The sequence below is a fragment of the Artibeus jamaicensis genome, unplaced genomic scaffold, assembly GCF_021234435.1.
Source record: "Artibeus jamaicensis isolate MK-2021 breed Jamaican fruit bat unplaced genomic scaffold, CSHL_Jam_final scaffold_474, whole genome shotgun sequence".
In the NCBI taxonomy this organism is placed as follows: Eukaryota; Metazoa; Chordata; class Mammalia; order Chiroptera; family Phyllostomidae; genus Artibeus; species Artibeus jamaicensis.
Window position 1 is genome coordinate 27,020,365 of NW_026522046.1, and position 21,776 is coordinate 27,042,140.

The 21,776-nt window shown below is 39.4% G+C and overlaps 1 protein-coding gene across 2 annotated transcripts in view; it reads right to left on the reverse strand.

The window, feature by feature from the left end:
* Positions 1-566: 566 nt before the first annotated feature.
* The window catches only part of LEKR1 (leucine, glutamate and lysine rich 1), a 163,910-nt gene continuing 142,700 nt past the window's right edge, over positions 567-21,776 (reverse strand). For both annotated transcript variants that reach the window (XM_037126349.2, XM_037126350.2), the window contains exon 13: positions 567-2,694. In XM_037126349.2, the coding sequence (XP_036982244.2) occupies positions 2,284-2,694 (411 nt within the window). In that variant the 3' untranslated portion in view covers positions 567-2,283. The remainder of the gene's footprint in view (positions 2,695-21,776) is intronic.

Consider the following 21,776-nt stretch of genomic DNA (forward strand, 5'->3'; position numbering starts at 1 on the left):
GCAAGAAGGGGCTGGGAAGAAGTATTCCAAGTCATGAAAGGCAAGGACCTACATCCAAGATTACTTTATCCAGCAAAGCTATCATTTAGAATGGAAGGGCAGATAAAGTGCTTCCCAGACAAGGTCAAGTTAAAGGAATTCATCATCTCCAAGCCCTTATTATATGAAATGTTAAGGGGATTTATCTAAGAAAAGAATGTGATAAAAAACTATGATCATTAAAGTAACAATAAACTCACAACTATCAACAACTGAACCTAAAAAAAACCAAAAACAAAGAAAAGCTAAGCAAACAACTAGAACAGGAATAGAATCACAGAAATGGAGATCACATGGAGTGTCATTAGTAGGAAGGGGGAGGAAGGAGAATGGGGGGAAATGTACAGGAAGTAAGAAGCATAAACAGTAGATACAAAATAGACAGGGGGAGGTTAAAAATAGTGTGGGAAGTGAAGAAGCCATAGAATTTATACGCGTGACCCACAGACATGAACTAAGGTTTGGGGACTGCTGGAAGGAAGGTGGGTACTGGGTGGTGGGGGGAAAGGGGGAAAACTTGGCTCAACTGTAACAGCATAATCCATAAAATATATTCTTAAAATGTGAATGCATTTAAAGAAAATAGTAGGTAAATTTAATGTAGGTGCTTCTGACAAAAGTCATGATGGGAGCCGGGGAAGCTGAGGTGGAAATGTTCGGATCGGGTAACAGTGGTTCCAGCTCTGTCCCTGACAAGCAGACCTCTTTGGGGTGTTCCTTATTGGAAACAGGTTGTTAGGGTGACCTCTAAGGTCTAGCCCAGCACCATTATTCTATGATGTTATGTTCTCTTGTCAAATGCCATTATAAAGAACACCAATCTCTGTAAAACAAAAATAAGCATTCTAAGCCTTAACATAAGATGTGCTCATTTATACTAGTCAGGAAAATGAGTGGATGTAATGTGGAATTTTTCTGAGGTTAAAATTTTTTAAAAATCTACTACTGGTCAATTTTGCTTAATAACTTTGTTGTTGTGGTTTTTTTTTGCCTAGGGGAGGGATTTCAAGTACGTTTAGGTTCTCTTCTTGATATAATAGCTCAGTAACAGAGAGTTCTACCTGCCATATTTCACATGTCTTGTGTCACTCTAACTGGTGAGTAAGAAGCTGGGATGTCCATGATGCAGTCAGATGAAGGTTTAAGTAAAGCCAGTCTTAGAAGAAAACTTCACTTCTCTTAGATGGAGAAGAAGATAGATGAACACTAGCTGAAGATAAAGAGGTATTTTTAGAAACAGGTAGAGCCTGAAACTTCATGATAACTTAAAATAGCCTGTCTGGTTTCCGGGTTTAATGTTTCACCCTGGAATTAGAATACATGTTAAGCCATTGCCCATTTTCAGGCATAACAAAATTGGAACCCCAAATCAGGGCTATGTGTCTCTACTAAACTCCTAAATTAGTTCCTGTCTCAATGGCTTGAGAATACAAGTTCAAGTCAAAACCTACCTCTGAGTGCCAAAAAGATTCAATGTAGAAAATCTCTACAGTGTAATATTTTCAGGGCCAGGTTTTCTGCTTTCTAACACAACCTCTACATCTGGAAAAGTAAACTACCCGTTCCTTGAATTGGAGTTGCTGGTCTTTTTGTTAGAAGATCCCCAGCCTCCCAGGGAAGAATGCCTTCCTAAAGGTCACCTGCCGTCTCTTCTGCCCTCGCCTAAAGGGAAATTAGATTAATCAACTACATTGTGAGGTGAAGATGGTGAAGACGCTGATGGTGGTGGTGGTGATGATAAACTCTGTGAAAATTTGAACCAAGCATGCTGGAAATCATCTAGTTAAAGACTAGTGTACTTTTATTGTCTATTTGGAATACTAATTACATCTCTTTAACCTATTCAGCTTAACGAACCAATGAAAAAACACCAACGAAACCACTATAATCTATTTTTTGTGGAGATACCTCTGCTGGTTAAATATAGAAAAGATGCCATGGGTGAAAATTTTACCTATGATCTCTGAAGGGGTATATTTATAGAGCATATCTAAACATACAATCCATAAATATAGAAAGCCGAATCCCAATAATTCCATTATTTGTTGCCATTTGAAAGGCCTCTTGAAAATGTGGCTTCCCAATTTCCTAGCTTTTTCAACTCTTTTGTTAAGAATATCTGTAAACATGCATTCGTGATCTGTGATACTAATTTGATTTCTGTCATCCTCAGTTATAGAGAGTCTCCCGCGCTCCGGGAACAACCAGGTGTGCCGACAGGATGTGCTCCGGACTTTGGACCAATCACTGATGATTCAGTCTCCACAGAAGGGCAGCCAGTCTTTGCCTGGTCTTACTTACTGAAGAGGCCCGGCCCCTGGGAGGATGTGGTTGGAGGACAGTGGGCAAACCTGAGCTGTTGGCCCTCTTGGGCTGAGTTGATGGTGGAGAAAGGGTGGGTTTTGACACTCCATGCAGGCTGGGGATTCTGATTCCTTTTTCTGAGTTCAGTCTCGAAGTGCTTCTCTCTCCCTGATTACTGACTGCGGCAGCAGAGGAGGTTAGGCTGCCCTGGCTGGGGAAACACGGTGACAATGGTAAACTTCCACCATGCTTCCTGAGCTCCAGCAGCTGTTCTCTGGCTTGACTCAAAGCTTCTGTCAATTCAAAGCGCTCTTCACACTCTCTGCGCACTGTTTCCTGAAGAAAAGTGTTCTGAAATGAGAAAAGGGGTGGGGGAAACACCCCTCGCTTTAACAATGGATAGTTCTTGGCAATTTAAATTGAAAAATGAACTAAAATCAGAGGTCTGTGTTCTTTAACTTTGTAGCTACTCTACCACCTGGGGCAGAAAAGTCAAAAACACAAATGATTTGTAAAACTGGAGAGGACAAGAGAACATCTGATTCAACCGTTGCAATTTGCAGATGAGGAACCAAGAGCCAAGGTCACTCAGATGGTTTTCGTGGGGCTGGGACTGGAACCCAGAATTCCTAATGCCTACTGCAGAGGGGTCTCAACTTCTCTGTGCCTGTGTCTCAGACAATGTGTCCCAGACACTGTGTCCCACATATGTAATGTCCAACAGTTAGTATCTATAGTGTCACTGAATGTCTTATTTTGTAACGAGGGTAAGCTGCAATACATAAGACGAACAGGTAAAAGTGCTGAATTTTAAGACAAAGAATAAAATATATCAGCAATGCATTTAAACAATAAAATCAGTTTCTTTGTATGATGCCTTCTCAATAGAACTTAAATGTATTCATCATTTTCTATTCTGTAAGATATATACCAAAATAAAAAATTGCATTTCCTGCTTTTAACTTCATCCAGCAATCATTTATCAAGTTACTAGAAGCTATAGTGGATGCAGTTCCTGTCCTCAAGAAGTTTGAAGCCTCCTAATTGTGGGCAGAATTTCTTTTTATGTCCCCAAGAGAATTTGGAGCCAAGGGTGGAAGCTGTGGGGTGTAAGTCAAGGAAGAACTTTTTCACAGCTTGAGCTCTCCAGACAATACTCTGAAAGGCTGCATAACACCTGACTGGGAAGTAACAGAGTAAATGTCCATGGTAAGAATTAGGTCTTGGATCTGCCTAATGTCCTGAATTATGTTTGTGGATGGTCAAAAAAGAGTCTGAAAAGTAATAATTCAAAGTGGTCTCTGAATAAGTAAACACAGTTAAAATGATGGGGCAGAAGTATCTTTTCATAAAAGTGAACCTCCATCAGGTTAGCCTGTTTGTACAAACAGCTAAGACATGCCCAAACCTAACTCTCAAGTGGAAAGCATCCTCCAAAGGGTTTACTGAGTAATCCTCTGTCAGTGGAACTAGAAAACAAAGCATCAGGGAAAGTAACATCTTCCTGTATCTGAGTTTCTTGTGATTATGGTCAGAACTCCCTTCAACTCCAAATTTAGTAATCAGTATTAAGGAATGTGGAGGAATTCCAGATTAAAAGTTGCACAGTCCTTTTCTATAAAATCAGTGGCGTGCCTAGGTCACAAAGCCACATTGTTTACATATAATATGAAAGTACATAGACGATTCATACTCATGTATTTTTTTAAAAATCAGGAGGGTTAATCACTTGCTTGTAGTTAATTTCTATTTATTTATTTATTTATTTATTTATTTATTTAGAAACAAGAGAACAAGGATTGTGTTTGTGGCTTTATCATCTGGACCTCATGAACTCTAACTGAAATACTTGTTTAAAAAGCAAGGGAAGGAGGGTTAGAGAAAAAGATCAATAAGCTGCTACACTGGGTGTCGTCTCATTCCCTGCTCCCAACAACTATATTTGACAAAGAAAGGCAATAAAGCTCAGACTGGTTATGTAACTTGACGCAAGTAACCCAGCTGTAAAGGTCCTGTCTGCTTCCAAGCTGCCTATGCCTAAATTAACCGTCAAATTAATTATATTAAGCATGCATGAGCCATTCTGATCCAGGACACTGAAGCAATAAAAAACAGTAAGACATTTAATTTGGTTTTGCCTAAGGTTTCTAACCTTAATATAAACTTTCTTTTAAAAGGAAAAAATATTCATGCATTGTGTTTCCTGTCTACTAGGAGAGTAAGCTGCCAAAATGTGAAGTGATTAGATTTACAAGGGATTCAATAAGTTAGTATAATTTTGATTAAGAAAGCTATAAGAGACTTCCAGCCAAGGTGGAGGCATAGGTTGATATACTTTGCTTCCTCGCATAACAAAGAGAAGGACAACAACAAATTTAAAAACAAAAAACCAGAGCTACCAGAAAATTGAACTGTATGGAAGTCCAACAACCACGGGGTTAAAGAAGAAACACTCATCTAAACCAGTAGGCAGGGTGGAGACAGGCAGTGGGGCAGACAGGACTCCAGGCAAGGCAGCAGCAGGAGGACCAGGGTGGGTGAGGCAGCAGCTGGCAGAGCAGATGGTCCCACTTTGCATGTGGATAAACCAGGAGGAACAACTAAGGAGCAAGATAGACCACACAACACAGGGTTCCAGCATGGGGAAATAAAGCCTAAAAACTTCTGACTGAAAAAACATGTGGGGATTGAGGCAGTGGGAGAAACTCCCAGCCTCACTGGAGAGTTTCTTGGAGAGAACCAAAGCATCTTAGAATATGCACAAACCCACCCACCTGGGAATCAGCACCAGAAGGGCCCAATTTGCTTGTGGGTAGCAGAGGAAGTGACTTAAAGTCAGCCAAGAGCTCAGCAAGTGGCACTGTTCCTTCTCTGATCCCTTCCCCACATACAGCACCATAACACAGCGATGTGTGGTTACCCTGCCCTGGCAAAAGGCTGAGGCCCCACCCCTTACTAAGTAACAAGTGCACTGAGACAAAAAAAAAAAATATATATATATATATATATCCCAAATGAAAAAACAGATCAAAGTTCCAGAAAAAGTACAACTAAGCCATGAAGACATAGCCATCATATCAGATGCAGAGTTCAAAACACTGGTAATCAGGATGCTCACAGAAATGGTTGAGTATGGTTGTAAAATAGAAGAAAAAGTGAAAGCTATGAAGAGTGAAATAAAAGAAAATGTACAGGGCACCAACAGTGACAGAAAGGAAGCTGGGCCTCAAATCAATGATTTGGAGCAGAAGGAAGAAATAGACATTCAACTAGAACAGAATAAAAAAACAAAAATTCAAAAAAAATGAAGAAAGCTTTAGGAACCTCTGGAACAACTTTAAGTGCTCCAACATCCCAATCATAGGGTTCCACAAGCAGAAGAGGAAGAGCAAGAAATAGAAAACTTATTTGAAAAAATAATGAAGGAGAGCTTCCCCAATGTGACAAAGGAAATAAACTTCCAGGGTGTCCAGAAAGCTCACAGAGTCTCAAAGAAGTTGGACCCAAGGAAGCACATACCAAGGCACATCATAATTACATTACCCTAGATTAAAGATAGAAGAGAATCTTAAAAGCAGCAAGAGAAAAGGAGACTGTTACCTATAAAGAAGTTCCTAGGAGACTATCAGCTGATTTCTCAAAAGAAACCTTGCAGGCAAGAAGGGGCTGGGAAGAAGTATTCCAAGTCATGAAAGGCAAGGACCTACATCCAAGATTACTTTATCCAGCAAAGCTGGATAGAATGGAAGGGGAGATAAAGTGCTTCCCAGGTAAGGTCAAGTTAAAGGAGTTTGTCATCTCCAAGCCCTTATTATATGAAATGTTAAAGGGGCTTATCTAAGAAAAAGAAGAGGATCAAAAATATGAACAGTAAAATGATAACAAACTCACAACTATCAACAACTGAACCTAAAAAACCAAAAAAAACAAAGATGAGCTTAGCAAACAACTAGAACAGGAATAGAATCACAGAAATGGAGATCACTTGGAGGGTTATCAGTGGGGGAGAACGGGGGAAAAGGTACAGGAAATAAGAAGCATAAACAGTAAGTACAAAATAGACAGGGGGAGGTTAAAAATAGTGTGGGAAATGGAGAAGCCATAGAATTTATATGTATGAACCATGGACATGAACTAAAGTGGGGGAATAATGGTGGGAGGAGGAGTACAAGTCAGAAGGGATTAAAGGGGAGAAAAAATAGGACAACTGTAACAGCATAATCAATAAAATATATTAAAAAAATAAAGCTATGAGAAAGAGTTAACAAAGGCTCTAGTCAAAGAACAAGTATAAGGGACCCATGGACATAGACAAAAGGGTGGGGATTGACTGAGGAAGTGGGTTTGGGTTGGGAAGGGCAGGGGAGAGCAACAGGGGAAATATTAGGATAACTGTAACTAAACAACAATTTTTTTAAAAATGAAAAAATTGAGTTAAAGATGGCAGCCAACTTGCTTTTGCCCCCAACTTGGACACTTGGCTGATTATCTGAAACATAAATTGAACATTCAACAGAATCTTAGCTGATTTGAAGTTTGGAAGCCAAGGAGTACAGAAGATGCTTCGCAACAGGCAGTAAGAAGATTTTTTAGGTTGAAGGGGAAATACCCCATGCATACAGCTGGTGCCTACAGCCATGGAGAGCCTGGTCAGAGATCGAAGCTTTGTGGCTCCCTACCCTTGAAGGGCAGGGAACCCTAGACCTGGGCCAGGAGTGACTTGGGTACACAAAGTCGGGCAGAAGCCAGGCTACACACACACAGCGAGCAGCACATCAATAGCTGCAGTGGCAAATGCCAATCAGGAGAGTACCAGAGAGAGGGAGGGATTCTATCTGCACCTGAGCCAGGCAGAGACAAGCCATGGCCAGCTATGACTGTCAGAGATTCTTGGCTCTTTGGAGAGGTGTTGTGCATGGAAAACTGGACAATAACTAAGTGCTGCAGCAGGAGTGCCCAAAGGGACTTTTTTAAATAGAGGAGCTAAAGCATCCTGGGCAGGAACCCCAGCTGCCCTGCCAGCAAGGGGAGAGGATGGATTGCGCATCCCACTCGGTGTAGCTGGCCAGAGAGGTCAGAAAGGTGCACAACAAGGAGACTTCTCAGCTCCACCCTGGCACAGCTGGCAGGGCAGGGGTTGTGCAGAATAGAAAGTTCAGGACTCTGTCTGCTTCGAGAGCAATGGGCTGGGAACTAAAGGGTGGGAGTTAAGCACCTGAGGTTATTTACAGCCAGATAGAGCCCTCTACCCCGGTGGAGATCGAACCTCTGGGAAAGGAAGGTTGACCCAGCCCCCACCTCCTGCAGGATTGAAAGCACCATCAACGTGGAAGATCAGCAAAACAGGCAGGTCAGGCTCAAGAACACCCTGCAGGGTGTATATCCACAAAAGAAAAACAGAAAGAAGAATGCCTAAAGAACCCATTTTGAACTTCCCTCAGAGAGAAAAAATACACTGGTTCCTAGAGTCCTATTTCACAGAGGCCAGCAAAGCAGGGAGATCAGAAATCAGTGCAGAAAGAGGGAATCAGAGCCCCACCCAGCCTCAGCTTGCACACAGAGCTTCCTTAAACACCAAGCGGGAAAGAGCTCTTACACAGATTGGCCCCTCCCTTGAAATGGCAGCTGATTCATCAGAAGTTATATATTCTTGGAAATAAGTTGGGACAGACCAAGATGGGTGGTGTGGGAGCAGGGGGAACACAACCACAATTTTCCCAGAAGACTGAACAGTGCTTCCCAGGGGATACTCAGGGGTCTCACCCTCCCAATCACAACAGAAGCTCCCTCTAGAGGCAGGTGAAGGTGGTACAGAAGTTGCTACTGGAAGACGGATGACCCAACCTGGGACCTTGAACTGATAAAAACCAGAGGTGGATCTAGAAGAGAAGTCAGAAGGCAAACACAAAACTACTGAGACAAATCACCTCATTCTTCTTCAGAATTTGCATTTTTCTTTGTTTCGCATAGCCTTTTAATAATTCTTTATTTATTTTTATTATTTTAATTTAATTTATTTTAATTGTTGTTCAAGTACAGTTTTCTGTCTAATATTTCTTCTTTTGCTTCCATTGTATTCCAACTAATTCGCTATTCTTTGTCCTTTATTTTTTATGCTTTTTTATTAGATTTTATATTATTATTTATATATATATTTTAGAGAGAAGAGAAGGGAGGGAAAGAGGGAGAGAAACATCAATGTGTGGTTGCCTCTCACAGTGGCCCTCACTGGTGACCTGGCCTGCAACCCAGGCATGTGCCCTGACTGGGAATCAAACTGGCAACTCTTTGGTTCGCAGCCTGCGCTCAGTCCACTGAGCTACACCATTCAGGGCTTACTTTTTATTTTATTGTTATTTCAAATCTCACATTGTACCCTTCTCCTGTCTTACTCCATTTTGCCTTCTTCTTGCCCTTTCTCATTTACATTGTAAATTTTATTTTCCCCCACACTACTTCTTGTTCCTATTCCTTACTTTTACTATTTCTCTTCCCTCTATCCTCTTAAAAGCCTTCTTCTTTCCTGTAGTCAGCTTATATTTTTTTGTCCCTTCTTATATTATTCTTATTTCCTTTCCACTTTTATAAATTGTGGCTTGTTTGGTGTGAATATTACATTATTGCTGTTCTTCTTCAAGTGTATTTGTATTTGTTCACTATTTTTTAAATTTTAAATCTCATAGGTTACTCTCTCCTGTTTAGCCTTCTTCTTGCTATTACCTATTTGAGTTTGAAATTTTATTATTTTTCCCTTTCTGACCTGGATTCTATTCCTTACTTTTATTATTTTTCTCCCCTTATACTCTTAAAATCATTTCTCTTTACTATAGACATCTCATGTTTTCTTTTCCCTGTTGTATAATATCCTTATTCTCTTCCCACTTTTATTCATCTTTGGTCAGCTGCCATTTTTACTGACCTTGTTGTGGTTTTGTTCCCTCTGGTTCACTACCTTTTAAATTTTATTTCAAACCATATGTTATACTCTTCCCTTTTCTTACACCATTTTGCCATCACCCTTCCCTGTTTTACTTATGTTTTAAATATTATTTTATCCCTTTCTTTGCCTTGTTTTTATTCCCTACTCTTATTATTTCTTCTCCTTCCCACTCAAAATCATTTTTATCTCCTTTAGTCATCTCATGTTCCCTTTTTCCAATCTTATAATATTCTTAATCTCTCTCCATCTTTATTAATCTTTGCTCAATTGCTGTTAACATTGCTGATGTCATAGGGGGACATTTTTGCTGGCATGGGTTTGGTATTCTGGGTAGTATTGCTTTGTTAACCAGCACCTGTACTGAAATTTATTAAAATTAAATTCACATCTCAAAGGAAAGAACTAGTGCTCTACAGAAAACATGCATAAAGCAAATCACTTAAAAGCTATTTCAGGCAAGTGACACTCCACAAAAGGAGGAAGTAAAAAGGTGATATGAACCCAAAGATGTCCCCATAGCAAGTATAATGAAAGTAAAGTACCCGCCAACTCTACATTGAACTTTGGAAGGGCTACGAACCATCTTGGTCTGAGGTCACTGCTCTGTAACTCATCCTTCTCAAAGGCTATTTAGCTTCCAGAAAAAAAGGATGAACTCTCTTTCTTAAATTATTTCCCAAACCAGAAGGACCCTGGAACTAAAAGCAGGGTCCAAAGTTAGGACTTTTATTTTTGTCTGATCTGCAAACACTATGAAAACTCAGGTTAATCCCACAACACCTGCATGTCCTCTGCCGCCATTATCTCCTCATTTAAAATTGAGATTATAATTCAGTTTTGTTCAAGAAGCAGTTCAAATATTATCATGTATCCAATCATGGAGTAAAAAAATGGAAACCGAACACATCAAGTGTAGGGGACTGCTATTTCAGGAGTGGAGGGTGTGTGACAGGCATGACCAGGACACTCATGGGTATGGCCAGAATCAGTAAGACACATTAGTGGAAAATTCCATCATATGTGGAAAAGAATCATTCACTCGTGGCTAGATTGCATTCGGCAATTTAGGCAAAGTGTTTGTCTTTTTTAGTTGTCTTTTTGGAAGGTTGTATTGTTGCAGAATTTTAATGTGTTTTTATTGAACAACATGGGAAATGTGTAAAATGAAATATGCTCAGTAAGCTTGAAAATCATGGACAAGCATGAGAATAATCAGTGAAACCATAGTATTCTAAATGTTTTAGTCAAAGTTATCACTGGCCATATTTTAGTATGGCAAAATAGTATCACTGGATTGCAATGAAACTAAGTCAAGAAGAAAATGGGGGCATGAGGCAGGTGAGCAAGGAACAGTAGGGTTTCCCAGGCAGAGTGGGCAGTGAGTGCAAATACCCGGCAGTGAGAGGCACATCTTGAGATGACACATGGCTTAGAATGACTCAAGTGTAGAGTACACAAGGGGAGGTGAGAACAGGTCTGAGGCAGGGAGGAGTGAGTGGGGTCAGATCAAGGATGGCTTTGGTAACATGCTAATACTAGAGTTCTAACTTAATTCTGAGGGCCATATGGAATCATCAAAAGGTTGATTTTAAGCACAGGGCTGGCAATTTAGATGCTTTTGCCAGCTCTGTGGAAAATGGCATTGACTGGGGCAAGATGGGAGGGAGAATAGTAAGAGGCCAAAATTTTTAGGGAGAAGATTTCTATCCCGAGTGGCCCTTGGTTAGGTTGATCAAAGGGAGGGAGAACTAGGTCCCTGGGTCCTTAAGCTGTGCGGACTGGTGGAGAGCATTCCTGATATGTTTGTCTACAACATTTTCAGATGAAGGTTACTTTGAGTGGGCTTAAAAATATGGCTCAATTATACTCCCACTGGGTAAGTAAATGTCAAAATAAAAATATAAACTGCCTCACCATCTGTTTGAAATTTTTAATATGGCCAATTTTCTCCACTCTTTAAAATGTAAGGGTGGTTTATTTTTATGTTTGTTTTCATTTTCATCCTTAGAGACAGCTGGATTGCTTTCAACAGTGGAAGAAGCAAGAGAAAGCTTTGCTGGGTAACTTGACGATTCTGAAGGTGAGAATCTTGTTTGTGATGAAAATCAGCTATATTTGGCATAAATTTTTTTTGGGGGGGGAAATATACTAGGAGAGCAAGTCCTCAGGAAAGAGTAAGCACAGATGGGTGTCTCTGTGCTGTATACCCAGAGAGGTCTCAACCAGTCAGATTACAGTTGCCACCAACCCAAACTAGACATATTCGAGGGTGACAGGATGGTCAGCCAGCTGGGTGGGGAGCTGTGGTGGACGGAAACTGTGGAAAAGGTGTGGAAACGAGAAGGATGAGTCGGAGTTAGCAGAGGATGTGTCCAAACTTCCACTTAAAGCTTCTGCTCAACTAATCTGATCAGCCCAGAACACTGTAGAAAAATAGTGAAAATTGCCCTTGGAAGCCATAAACAGGAATCTGAATAGATTTTCAGGAAAGAAGTACAAAGGATGTCAAGCAACTTTTTCTTTTAACTGTATTTATATGCTTGCGAACACAAAGAACACCGTGAAACGATGACAGCAGACATACCAAAACAGAGGTAGGGACAGGGAAATCATTCTCTCTCAAGAGCAAACTTTGGGAATGGGGAGGAGGAGCCAGCCATGAAGACTTGGTGTTCGTGATTATCTAACACTCATTAAGATTTAATTAGTACTAATGAAACAACAAAAACCATTTCTCCATGCTTTTTCTCCTGTCAATTTTCTGGCATCTGTGCTGTGTCAGGACAGACTGTCTCCAATATGTAAAAGACCATCTTGCCTCCATCTCTCTGGTTGGAGACTCAGCCTGAAGCTCACACCCCAAGGCTAAGGTTCTCAGATTGTCAGTTCAACCATCCTCCCTGCTAACCAACCCTAGGGACTGTTCCTGCCCCTAAAAGCTTCCCTGACAGTCCCCTGCTCCCTATGGAGCCAGAGATACGAGAATCTCCATTTATCCCATACTCTATGGAGGAGGCTCAGATTCCAATTTTCTTTGGTCCCAAAGTTGAGAACCACTAATTTGTTAATTTACTAACTGCTGCTTTGGTTTCTCAGAAATGGAATTAGCAGAGAAATATATGCCATTTTCTCCATATCAGTTAAGCATGCAAATGCAGTAAATGCATAGCCTAAAACTAAGCAAATCCCTCTTGCAAAAAAGCTATTTGTGTTTGCAACTGCCATGAATTCCTGAAATTTAATCTCAGCATTTACATAAATTCATCCTTGCCAGGTCTGGAAACTTTCCTACATGATTGTGTTTTCCTTCTTTTTTTTTAAAAGAATAGATTTTACATTTAAAAACTATTCAAAACCCCCAAGCAGTTTTAAAGTCATCCATGACCCCCAAATTTTGGAAAGCGTGTAAGCAGTGAAACCTGACAGTGGTGCCCACTGTGCCTGGTTGGGAAAACTCCCTCACTTTTTCCTGTCACCTCTTCGTGTCTGTAACCCTCAGAGAAACACATGCACTCTCTTTTCTTGATTTTTAAACAAGAACAGAGCCAAGAAGTCAAGAGACGGCCAGGTGAAACAACAAAACTAGCTGTTGGGAAGAAAGCAAGTGCACATCTACAATCCTTCAGCCACAATTTTGATATCCAAAAAGGTCTGCAAAGAAACATTCGTGTAACTCATAACATTTGGTACCATTGATAAAATCTGACGGGACTGATACTCTTTCTTTATTTCACTTAGGGAGGCCACCCCTAGGGCTTCACTCAGAAATACTAATGCAGCTGCCTGGAAGGGGCTGCCCGAGATCTCTGGGCCATATGTGCTTTACTAACTTTCTAAAATTCAGTATGATTTGAATGGCGAAAGCTATCTGAAGCCAAAGTTTTTGTAGAAAGGACTATGGCCCTGTATAAGTCTCATGCTCCCTTTTAAAAATACTTTCTTTCTCTAGGGTCCTCGCTAGTATTCTCCTCCAAATTTCCTCCTCCCTTGACAGATGTTCCTTCTCTGTCACCACTGCTGACTTCTCCTCCTTCTCCCAGTCTTGAAAAGCTGGAATGCCTGTTCCCAACTCTTTTCTCTACTGTTTCTTTCCCTGGGTGATCTCGTTCAGTCCCAAGGCTTAAATATCAGCTACACGTGGATGTCTCCAAAATCAATGTCTCCATTAAGCCTTTCACTACCCATTCAACACCTAAATTTGGACATGTAATAGGCATATTAACATTAACATGTTCCGAACCAAATTCTTGATATTCTCCCCACTTCTATTCCTTTACTAGTGTTTCCGGTTTCGGTAAATGGCAGTGTGACTCAGTTCCTGAGATTCCAAACTTTGGAGTTATCCTTGACTCCTCTTATGCTTTTCCCTCAGCCAACCTGTCAGCAATTTCCGTCTCTTCCTTGAAAATGTATTCCAAATCTGGCCACTCTCTCCTGCTTCACACTATGACCATCAGTGTTTTTCTACACCTTTTCAGGAGTCTTGTAATAGGTCTCCTCATCTTCATTTTTGCCTTCCCTCAACCCATTTTCCACACAGCAATCAGTTTCACTCTAAAAATAAGTTAGATCATGTCACTCCCTTGTTCAAAATTCCCAAGTGGCTTTTTATCACACTTAGAGAACAATACAACATCCTTACCACAGCCTACAAAGACTCCCGTGAGCTGACCCCTTAAACTTTGCTTTCTACATCTGTCCTTGCTCAGTAAGCTCCAGCAACGCCTCCTGACTTTTGTATGGCTTCTCCAAGGATCCCAGGATGTGCCTTGCCACAGGGCCTTTGCACTTCCTATTCCCTCTGCCAGGAATGTTCTTTCTCTCACTTCAGTTCTGCTTGAATATTACCCCCTTCAAGAGTCCTCTGGCCACACCATGTACTATAGCACCTCTCCTTCAGAAGGTATCCATTTTCCCTGCTTTATTCACCTTGTGGGCATCTATTTAAAAAAAACTGTTTGCATGTTAAATGAATGTATATACACATGCAGTGGGAGCACAGATGTATAAGCTTGTCTCGGGGGTTTTGTGGGTTCATGGAGAAATGATCCTTCTATTCAGACTTAAAGAATAAACAAAAGTATGCCAGGCACACATTATTAAAGTTTAAGCTAGAATCTGCTTTGTCTTTATTCTATTTCTCATAATCTTAAAAAGATCTCAAAGTTTGTAGTTTGTTGTTTTTACTTATAATTTCCAGGTTTTTCTTTTCTTTAAAAAGTACTTTATTTATTTATTTTTAGAGAGAGGGGAAGGGAAGGAGAAAGAGTAGGAGAGAAACATCAATGTGTGGTTGCTCTCATGTGTCCTCTACTGGGGACCTGGCCTGCAACCCAGGCATGTGCCCTGACTGGGAATTGAACCGGTAACCCTTTGCTTCACAGGCCCGTGCTCAATCCACTGAGCTACACCAGCCAGGGCCAGGTTTTCCTTTTTTAACCTCGCTCTTTATCCTTTTCTTTGCCAAGCTCCCTATCAGGTTTTCATTTTATAATTTACTCCTTTCCATTATTAAATATTTTATTTATTTACTTTTAGAGAGAGGGGGAGGGAAGGAGGAAGAGAGAGAGAGAGAAAAATATCAATGTGTGGTTGCCTCTTGCATGCCCCCTAACTAGGAACCTGGCTCACAACCCAGGCATGTGCCCTGACTGAGAATTGAACTGGTGACCCTTTGGTTCACAGACCTGTGCTCAATCCACTGAGCTACACCAGCCAGGGCTCCTTTCCATTAATTTAAATTATTTCTTAAAATTTAATATAGTAAACATAGTTAAAGTTAAAACAATGCTATCAAATTATCATGAAAAAAAGCACTCCTTCACACTTCCAATCCTGCCTCTCAGAAATAACCTTTTTCAGGTTTTTAAGCTCTGTCTTCTAATATTTTTCCCTGAATTCCTAAACAATATCATGTCATAGCTATCTCATGATTTTTAATGTTGAAGTCATTACCTACTGACTTCATAGAACAAAAGATGAGGATTTAGCTTCCTATTGAAACTCCCAACAGATATTTCTCCTTCCTCATGAGATATTTTTCCTGCCCCATTATATTTCTATCACAATTTTTAGTTAAATATATGCATATATTTTTCCTTCTATGATTATATATATACAAATATTATATACACCTGGGCTATGTAGTGTACTGTGATTACATTTTCTGTCTTGCTCAGATTCCTTCCAGAGTTAATTATTGTCTCATTATTTAGCTGCTTAGTTGTCTAGGTGTTGATTACTAATTTTTCACCAATACCACTAACAGGAGCTTTGAATATGTGTTTAACATGTCCAAGCACTCCCTCTCATCTATCAGCCTCTCTTTGTTCTTGGTGATATACTTCTTTTTAAAAAATACTTTATTGTTTATGCTATTACAGTTGTCCCCATTTTTCCTCCTTTGCACCCCTCCATCCAGCCCAACTGCCACTCCCACAGTCAACCCCCACTCTGTTGTCCATGATGGGCCATTCATACAGGTTCCTTGACTAGTCCCTTCACCTTCTTTCAGCTAGTCCTCACCTCCTTCCTCCTCTCGTGCACATGTCAGGCTGTTCCTTGTTTCTGTGCCTCTGGTTCCATTTTGCTTGTTAGTTTATTTTGTTCATTAGATTCCAGCTATAAGTGAGATCATATGGTATTTGTCTTTCACTAACTGGCTTATTTCACTTAGCATAATAGTCTCCAGTTCCATTCATGCTGTTGCAAAAGGTAAGAATTCCTTCATTTTTTACTGCTGCTTAGTATTCCATTGTGTGAATGTACCACAGGTGTTTTATCCACTCACCTACTGATGCACACTTAAGCTGTTTCCAAATCTTACCTATTGAAGATAATGCTGCTATGAATATAGGGGTGTGTATATTCTTTTGAATTTGTGTTTTAGGGATTCTTAGGAGAAATTCTCAGAAGTGGGATCACTGGATCAGAAGGCAACTCCATACTGTTTTCCACAGCAGCTGCACCAGTCTGCATTCCCACTAACAGTGCACTAGGGTTCCCTCTTCTCCACATTCTCACCAGCATTTGTTGTTTGTTGATTTATTAATGATGACCATTCTGACAGATGTGAAGTGATATCTCATTCTGATTTTAACGTGCAACTCTGTCATGGCTAGTGACGTTGAGCATCTTTTCATACATCTATGAGCCATCTATATGTCCCCCTTGGAAAAGTGTCTATTCAGGTGCTTTGCCCATTTTTTAATTGGATTGTTTTTCTTCCTGGTGTTGAGTCATGTAAGTTCTTTATATATTCTGGAAATTAAACTCTTGTCTGATATATCATTGGCAAATATGTTCTCCCATACAGTGGGTTCCCTTTTCATTTTGAGGATGGTTTCTTTAGCTGTGCAGAAGACTTTGAATTTGATGTAGTCCCATTTTTTTCCTTTATTTTCCTTGCTCTAGGAGATACATCCACAAAGGCAGTGTTATGCAATTTGAAATTTGTATCTGAAATTTTACTGCCTATGTTTTCCTCTAGGACTTTTATGGTATTGGGACTTATATTTAAGTCATTTATCTGTTTTGAGTTTATTCTGGTGTATATTGTAAATTGATGGTCTAGTTCAATTTTTTTGCATGTACCAGTCCAGTTTTCCCAACACCATTTATTGAAGAGACTGTTTTTACTCCATTGACCACAAAGATGTGGGTTTATTTGTGGGTTCTCTATTCTTTTCCATTAATCTATGGGTCTGTTGTTATGCCAGTACCGGACTATTTAGATTATAGTGGCCTTATAGTATAGTTTGAAATCAGGTACTGTGATCCATCCAAATGTGTTCTTCTTTCTCAAGATTGCCAAAGCTATTCGAGGTCTTTTTTGGTTCCCTATAAATTTTTGGAATATTTGTGTTAGATCTGTGAACTATGTCATTAGCATTTTAATAGAAATTATGTTGAATCTAAAGATTGCTTTGGGTTGTATGGACATTTTAATGATGCTAATTCTTCCAATTCATGAACATGGTATATATTTTCACTTGTTTGTATTTTCCTCTGTTTTTTTCTTCATCATCCTATACTTTTCCAAATACAGGTCCTTTACCCACTTGGTTAAATTTAATCCTAGGTACCTTATTTTTTGGTGTGATAGTAAATGGCATTGTTTTCTTAGTTTCCCTTTCTGATAGTTCACTATTGGTGTATAAAAATGTCATTGATTTCTAAATACTGATTTTGTATCCTACTACTTTGCTAAATTCATTAGGTCAGCAACTCATTAGGTCTAGTAGTTTTTTGGTGGAGTCTATAGGGTTTTCCATGCACAATATCATATTGTCTGCAAATAACGAGTTTTACTTTCTCCTTTCCAATTTGAATGCCTTTACTGTCTGATTGCTGTGGCAAGGACCTTCAGTACTATGTTGAATACAAGTGGTGAAAGCAGATATCTCTGTCTTGTTTCTGATCAAAAGGGAAACACTTTTAGTTTTTACCCATTAAGCATAACTCTGGCTGTAGATTTTTGTATATAGTCTTTATTATGTTGAGGTATGATCCCTCTACCCCATTTTACTGAGAATTTTTACCATAAATGGGTACTTGATTTTACCAAATGCTTTTTCTGCATCTATTAATATGATCATGTAATTTTTATCTTTCATTTTGTTTATATGATATATCACATTTATTGTTTTGTGAATATTGTACCAACTTTGCTTCCCTTGGATAAATCTCACTTGATCATGATGTATGATCTTTTTAATGTATTGCTGGATACAGTTAGCTAATATTTTGTTGAGGATTTTAGCATCTATGTTCATCAGGGGTATTGGTGTATAATTTCTTTCTTTGCTGTGTCTTTATCTGCTTTTGGAATTAGGATAATACTAGCCTCATAAAAAGAGCTTGGAAGTCTTCCCTTTTTTTGAATTTCTGGGACAATATTGAGAAGGATACACATTAGTTCTTTGAATAGTTGATAAGATTTGCCTATGAAGCCATCTGGTCCAGGACTTTGTTTGCTGGGAGTTTTTTGATTAGTGCTTCAATTTCACTGGTTGTTATTGGTCTACTCAGGTTTTCTGCTTCTTCCTGATTCAGTTTTGGAAGACTGTATGTTTCTAGAAATGTATCCATTTTGCCAGGCTGTACAATATCTTGGCATGTAGCTGTTCATAGCATTTCCTTATAATCCTTTGTATTGCTGTGGTATCAGTTGTTACTTCTCCTCTTTCATTTTTTATTTTATTTATTTGGGTCCTCTCTTTTTTTCTTCTTGATGAGTTTGGTTAAAGTTTCATCAATTTTGTTTATCTTTTCAAAGAACCAGCTCCTGGATTAATTGATCATTTGGATTTTTTTAGTCATTCTGTCATTTATTTCTGCTCTGATCTTGATTATTTCCTTCCTTCTACTCTGGGTTTTATTTGTTGTTTTCCTAATTCTTTTCAGTGCAGGGTTAGATTGTTTACTTGAGATTTTTCTGTCTCCCTGATGTAGACCTGTAATTCTTTGAACTTCCCTCTTGGGACTGTGTTTGCTGTGTCCTGTAGGTTTGGGTTGTTGTGTGTTCATTTTCTTTTGTTTCCAGGTACTTTTTGCTTTCTTCCTTGATACTGTTGATAACTCATTCACTACTTAACAACATGCTATTTAGCTTCCATGTACTTAAATGTTTTTGAGATTTGTATTGAGGCCAATTTCTAGTTTCATGACATCGTGATCTGCAAAAATGCTTGATATGATTTCAATTTTCTTGAATTTGTTAAAGCATGTTTTTCTCCTGACATGTGGTCTATCTTTGAGAATGAGCCATATGCACTTGAGAAGAATGTGTATGCTGCTGCTTCAGGATAAAATGTTCTTAAATATCAGTTAAATCTATTGGATGTTGTGTGTTGTTTATGGTTGCTGCTTCCTTGTTGGGTTTTTGTCTGATCTATCCATTGGTGACAGTGGGGGGTTAAAATCCCCTACAATGACTATACTACTGTTGTTCTCTTCCTTAAAGCCTGCCAAGATTTTCTTTATATATTTAGGTGCTCCTATATTTGGGGCATATATGTTCACAAGAGTTATATCCTCTTATTGGATAGATCCCTTTAGTATTCTGTAGTGACCTTCATCTCTTCTTATGATCTTTGTTTTGAAGTTTATTTTGTCAGATGTAATTTTGCTATGCTGGCATGTTTTTTTTTTTTTTTTCTGCTTGGAAGCATACTTCTAGAAGCCTTTCCTTTTTCTGCTGAACCTAGCCCAGCTTCCTACCCTGGGCCTGGGGATTCCCTCCACCTCTCTCCTGTGCTGGAACTTGTTTCCTGATTCTGATCTCTTCTCCTTTCGTAGTTCACCCTCACTGCGGTGTCATAGATCCTCTACCAGCTTCCTCAGTGAGGCTTCAAGGGAAGTGTCATTTTTGAGAACTCTAATGTCTGAAAATATTCTTACTTGACCCTTGCACTTGACCATTTAGCAGGACATGGAATTCTAGGTTGCAAATAATTTTCCTTCAGAATTTAAAAGCCATTATCTTCTAGTTTCTCCTGTTGCTGTTAAGAATTCTGATGTCATTGATTACTATTCCTTTTCAGGCAACTTTTTTTGTTTGTGTGGTTTTTTTTGTTTCTGGGAGCTTTCAAATCATTACGTTTATCCTTAAGGTACTGACATTTCATGCTGAAGTGCTTTGATGTGTTTGTTTTGCCATTCATTATGCTGGGTAGGCCCTTTCAAAATAGAACTACATGTCCCTTCAGTAGTTGGAAATATTTTTGAATTAGATCCTGGATAGTTTCCTCCCTTCCATTTTCTGTTCTCTCCTTCTGGAAATCCTATATAGTGGAATATTATATATCCTAGCTTGATCCTCTCATTTTCTTTGCTCCTATTCATCTCTTTGCTTTTTCTTCTACATTCTGGGAGATCTTTTCAGCTTAATCATCTACCCCAAACACTAATTTTTTTTTGCTTCAGCTCTTATATTTTAATATTCATGCTTGTTCTTTTTCATAGCCTCCTGTGCATGTCTCATCTATGCAATATCTTCTCTTTTCTCATAAAGATATTAATTGTGTTCTTTTTGAAGTTCACTTTTGCTTCCCACATTGTTTTGTATCTGTTTCTTCTAAGTTTTTTTTTCTTTTTAAAGATTTTATTTATTTATTTTTAGAGAGGGGAGGGAAGGGAGAGAGAGAGGGAGAGAAACATCAAAGTGTGGTTGCCTCTTCAGTCCCCCTTACTGGGGACCTGACCTGCAACCCAGGCATGTGCCCCGACTGGGAATCAAACCTGTGACCCTTTGATTTGTAGGCCAGCACTCAATCCACCGAGCCACACCAGCCAAAACAAAGTTATTTTGTTCTTATTTGTTCGATCCTGGCTTTTCTCTTTTATATTAGAGGTGATTCTAGTGTTTGATGATTCTTGTCTTTTCAAAGCTCCCAAATGTTACTAGAAGTTCTGTATGCATTTGTAAGGGTTTATTGACTAGTATACTTCTCAGTGGGTAGACTAGACAGGGATTTCATTGGGAGACCCCAATTGTTACTATACAAAATTCTTTCTTTTTAGATTTCCTGGATATTAATATATATGGTAAGCCTGGTTGTCTGTTCTGGGAAGTGACTGAGTGAAGTGGACTAGGCGGTCTCACCCTTTAGTATACATACTTTCATTCTAGCCTTATCCCATACTCTGCTGATGTGTATCCTTAGATCCAAAGCCTCTCACATTTTATTCTTCTCGAGTATAAATCTTTGATATCCTGCTGTGGGTGGGGCAGCTTGGGGTTTAAGGAGGATATCTGAGCATCTATCTGATGCCTTTACAAACATTCAGACAGCCCTGTTTTCAAATCCTCTCTTCTCTTCCTCTCTCAGAGGTATCTGGTGTGTCTAGTTCCTGAGCCTTTCCAGTGTCACGGCACATAAGTGAGTTTGCTCCTCGTGGGGTTTCACCCCACTGCCCCACTCCCCCACTCCCCAGTGGCATTAGGTTTCACCGTCCGATAGTCTGCTGATTGCCTCTCACCCCTACGTTGTTTTCCATTTTCCAACATGCAGCTGGCATCTTGTTCACCTAGTTACAACCCCTTGCTTCTTTTCTTTTCCTTATGAATTTATTCACTTTTTATTAATTGACCATCATTTTACTGCTTTGGGATGAAGTAGAGATAAACATATATATTCAATTCTTCCTGTTTAACAAAAGTATTCCTTTCTATTTTTAATATCTTTTATTTTTATTAGATGGCCTATAGGAACTGGTAGAATTTAAAACTTCTGCCCCTTTGTTTTCTTTATCTATAGTCTTCCGACAACAAAAATATTGAGTTCTCTGTACTGGCTTTCCTTTGGTAGTTACACATGAGCTGTTTTTGTGGGTTTTTAAAAAATTTGCTGCATTCTTTTTCTGGATGACAATGAGGCCCACAGCAGCAGGGCCACGCTGTCCTGCAGGGCTCACATGGAGCTAGGAGGAAGGCAAACGGGCCACAAAAAGCATGCGATCTGTCTTAACCTGGTTTTAAATGATAATGTCC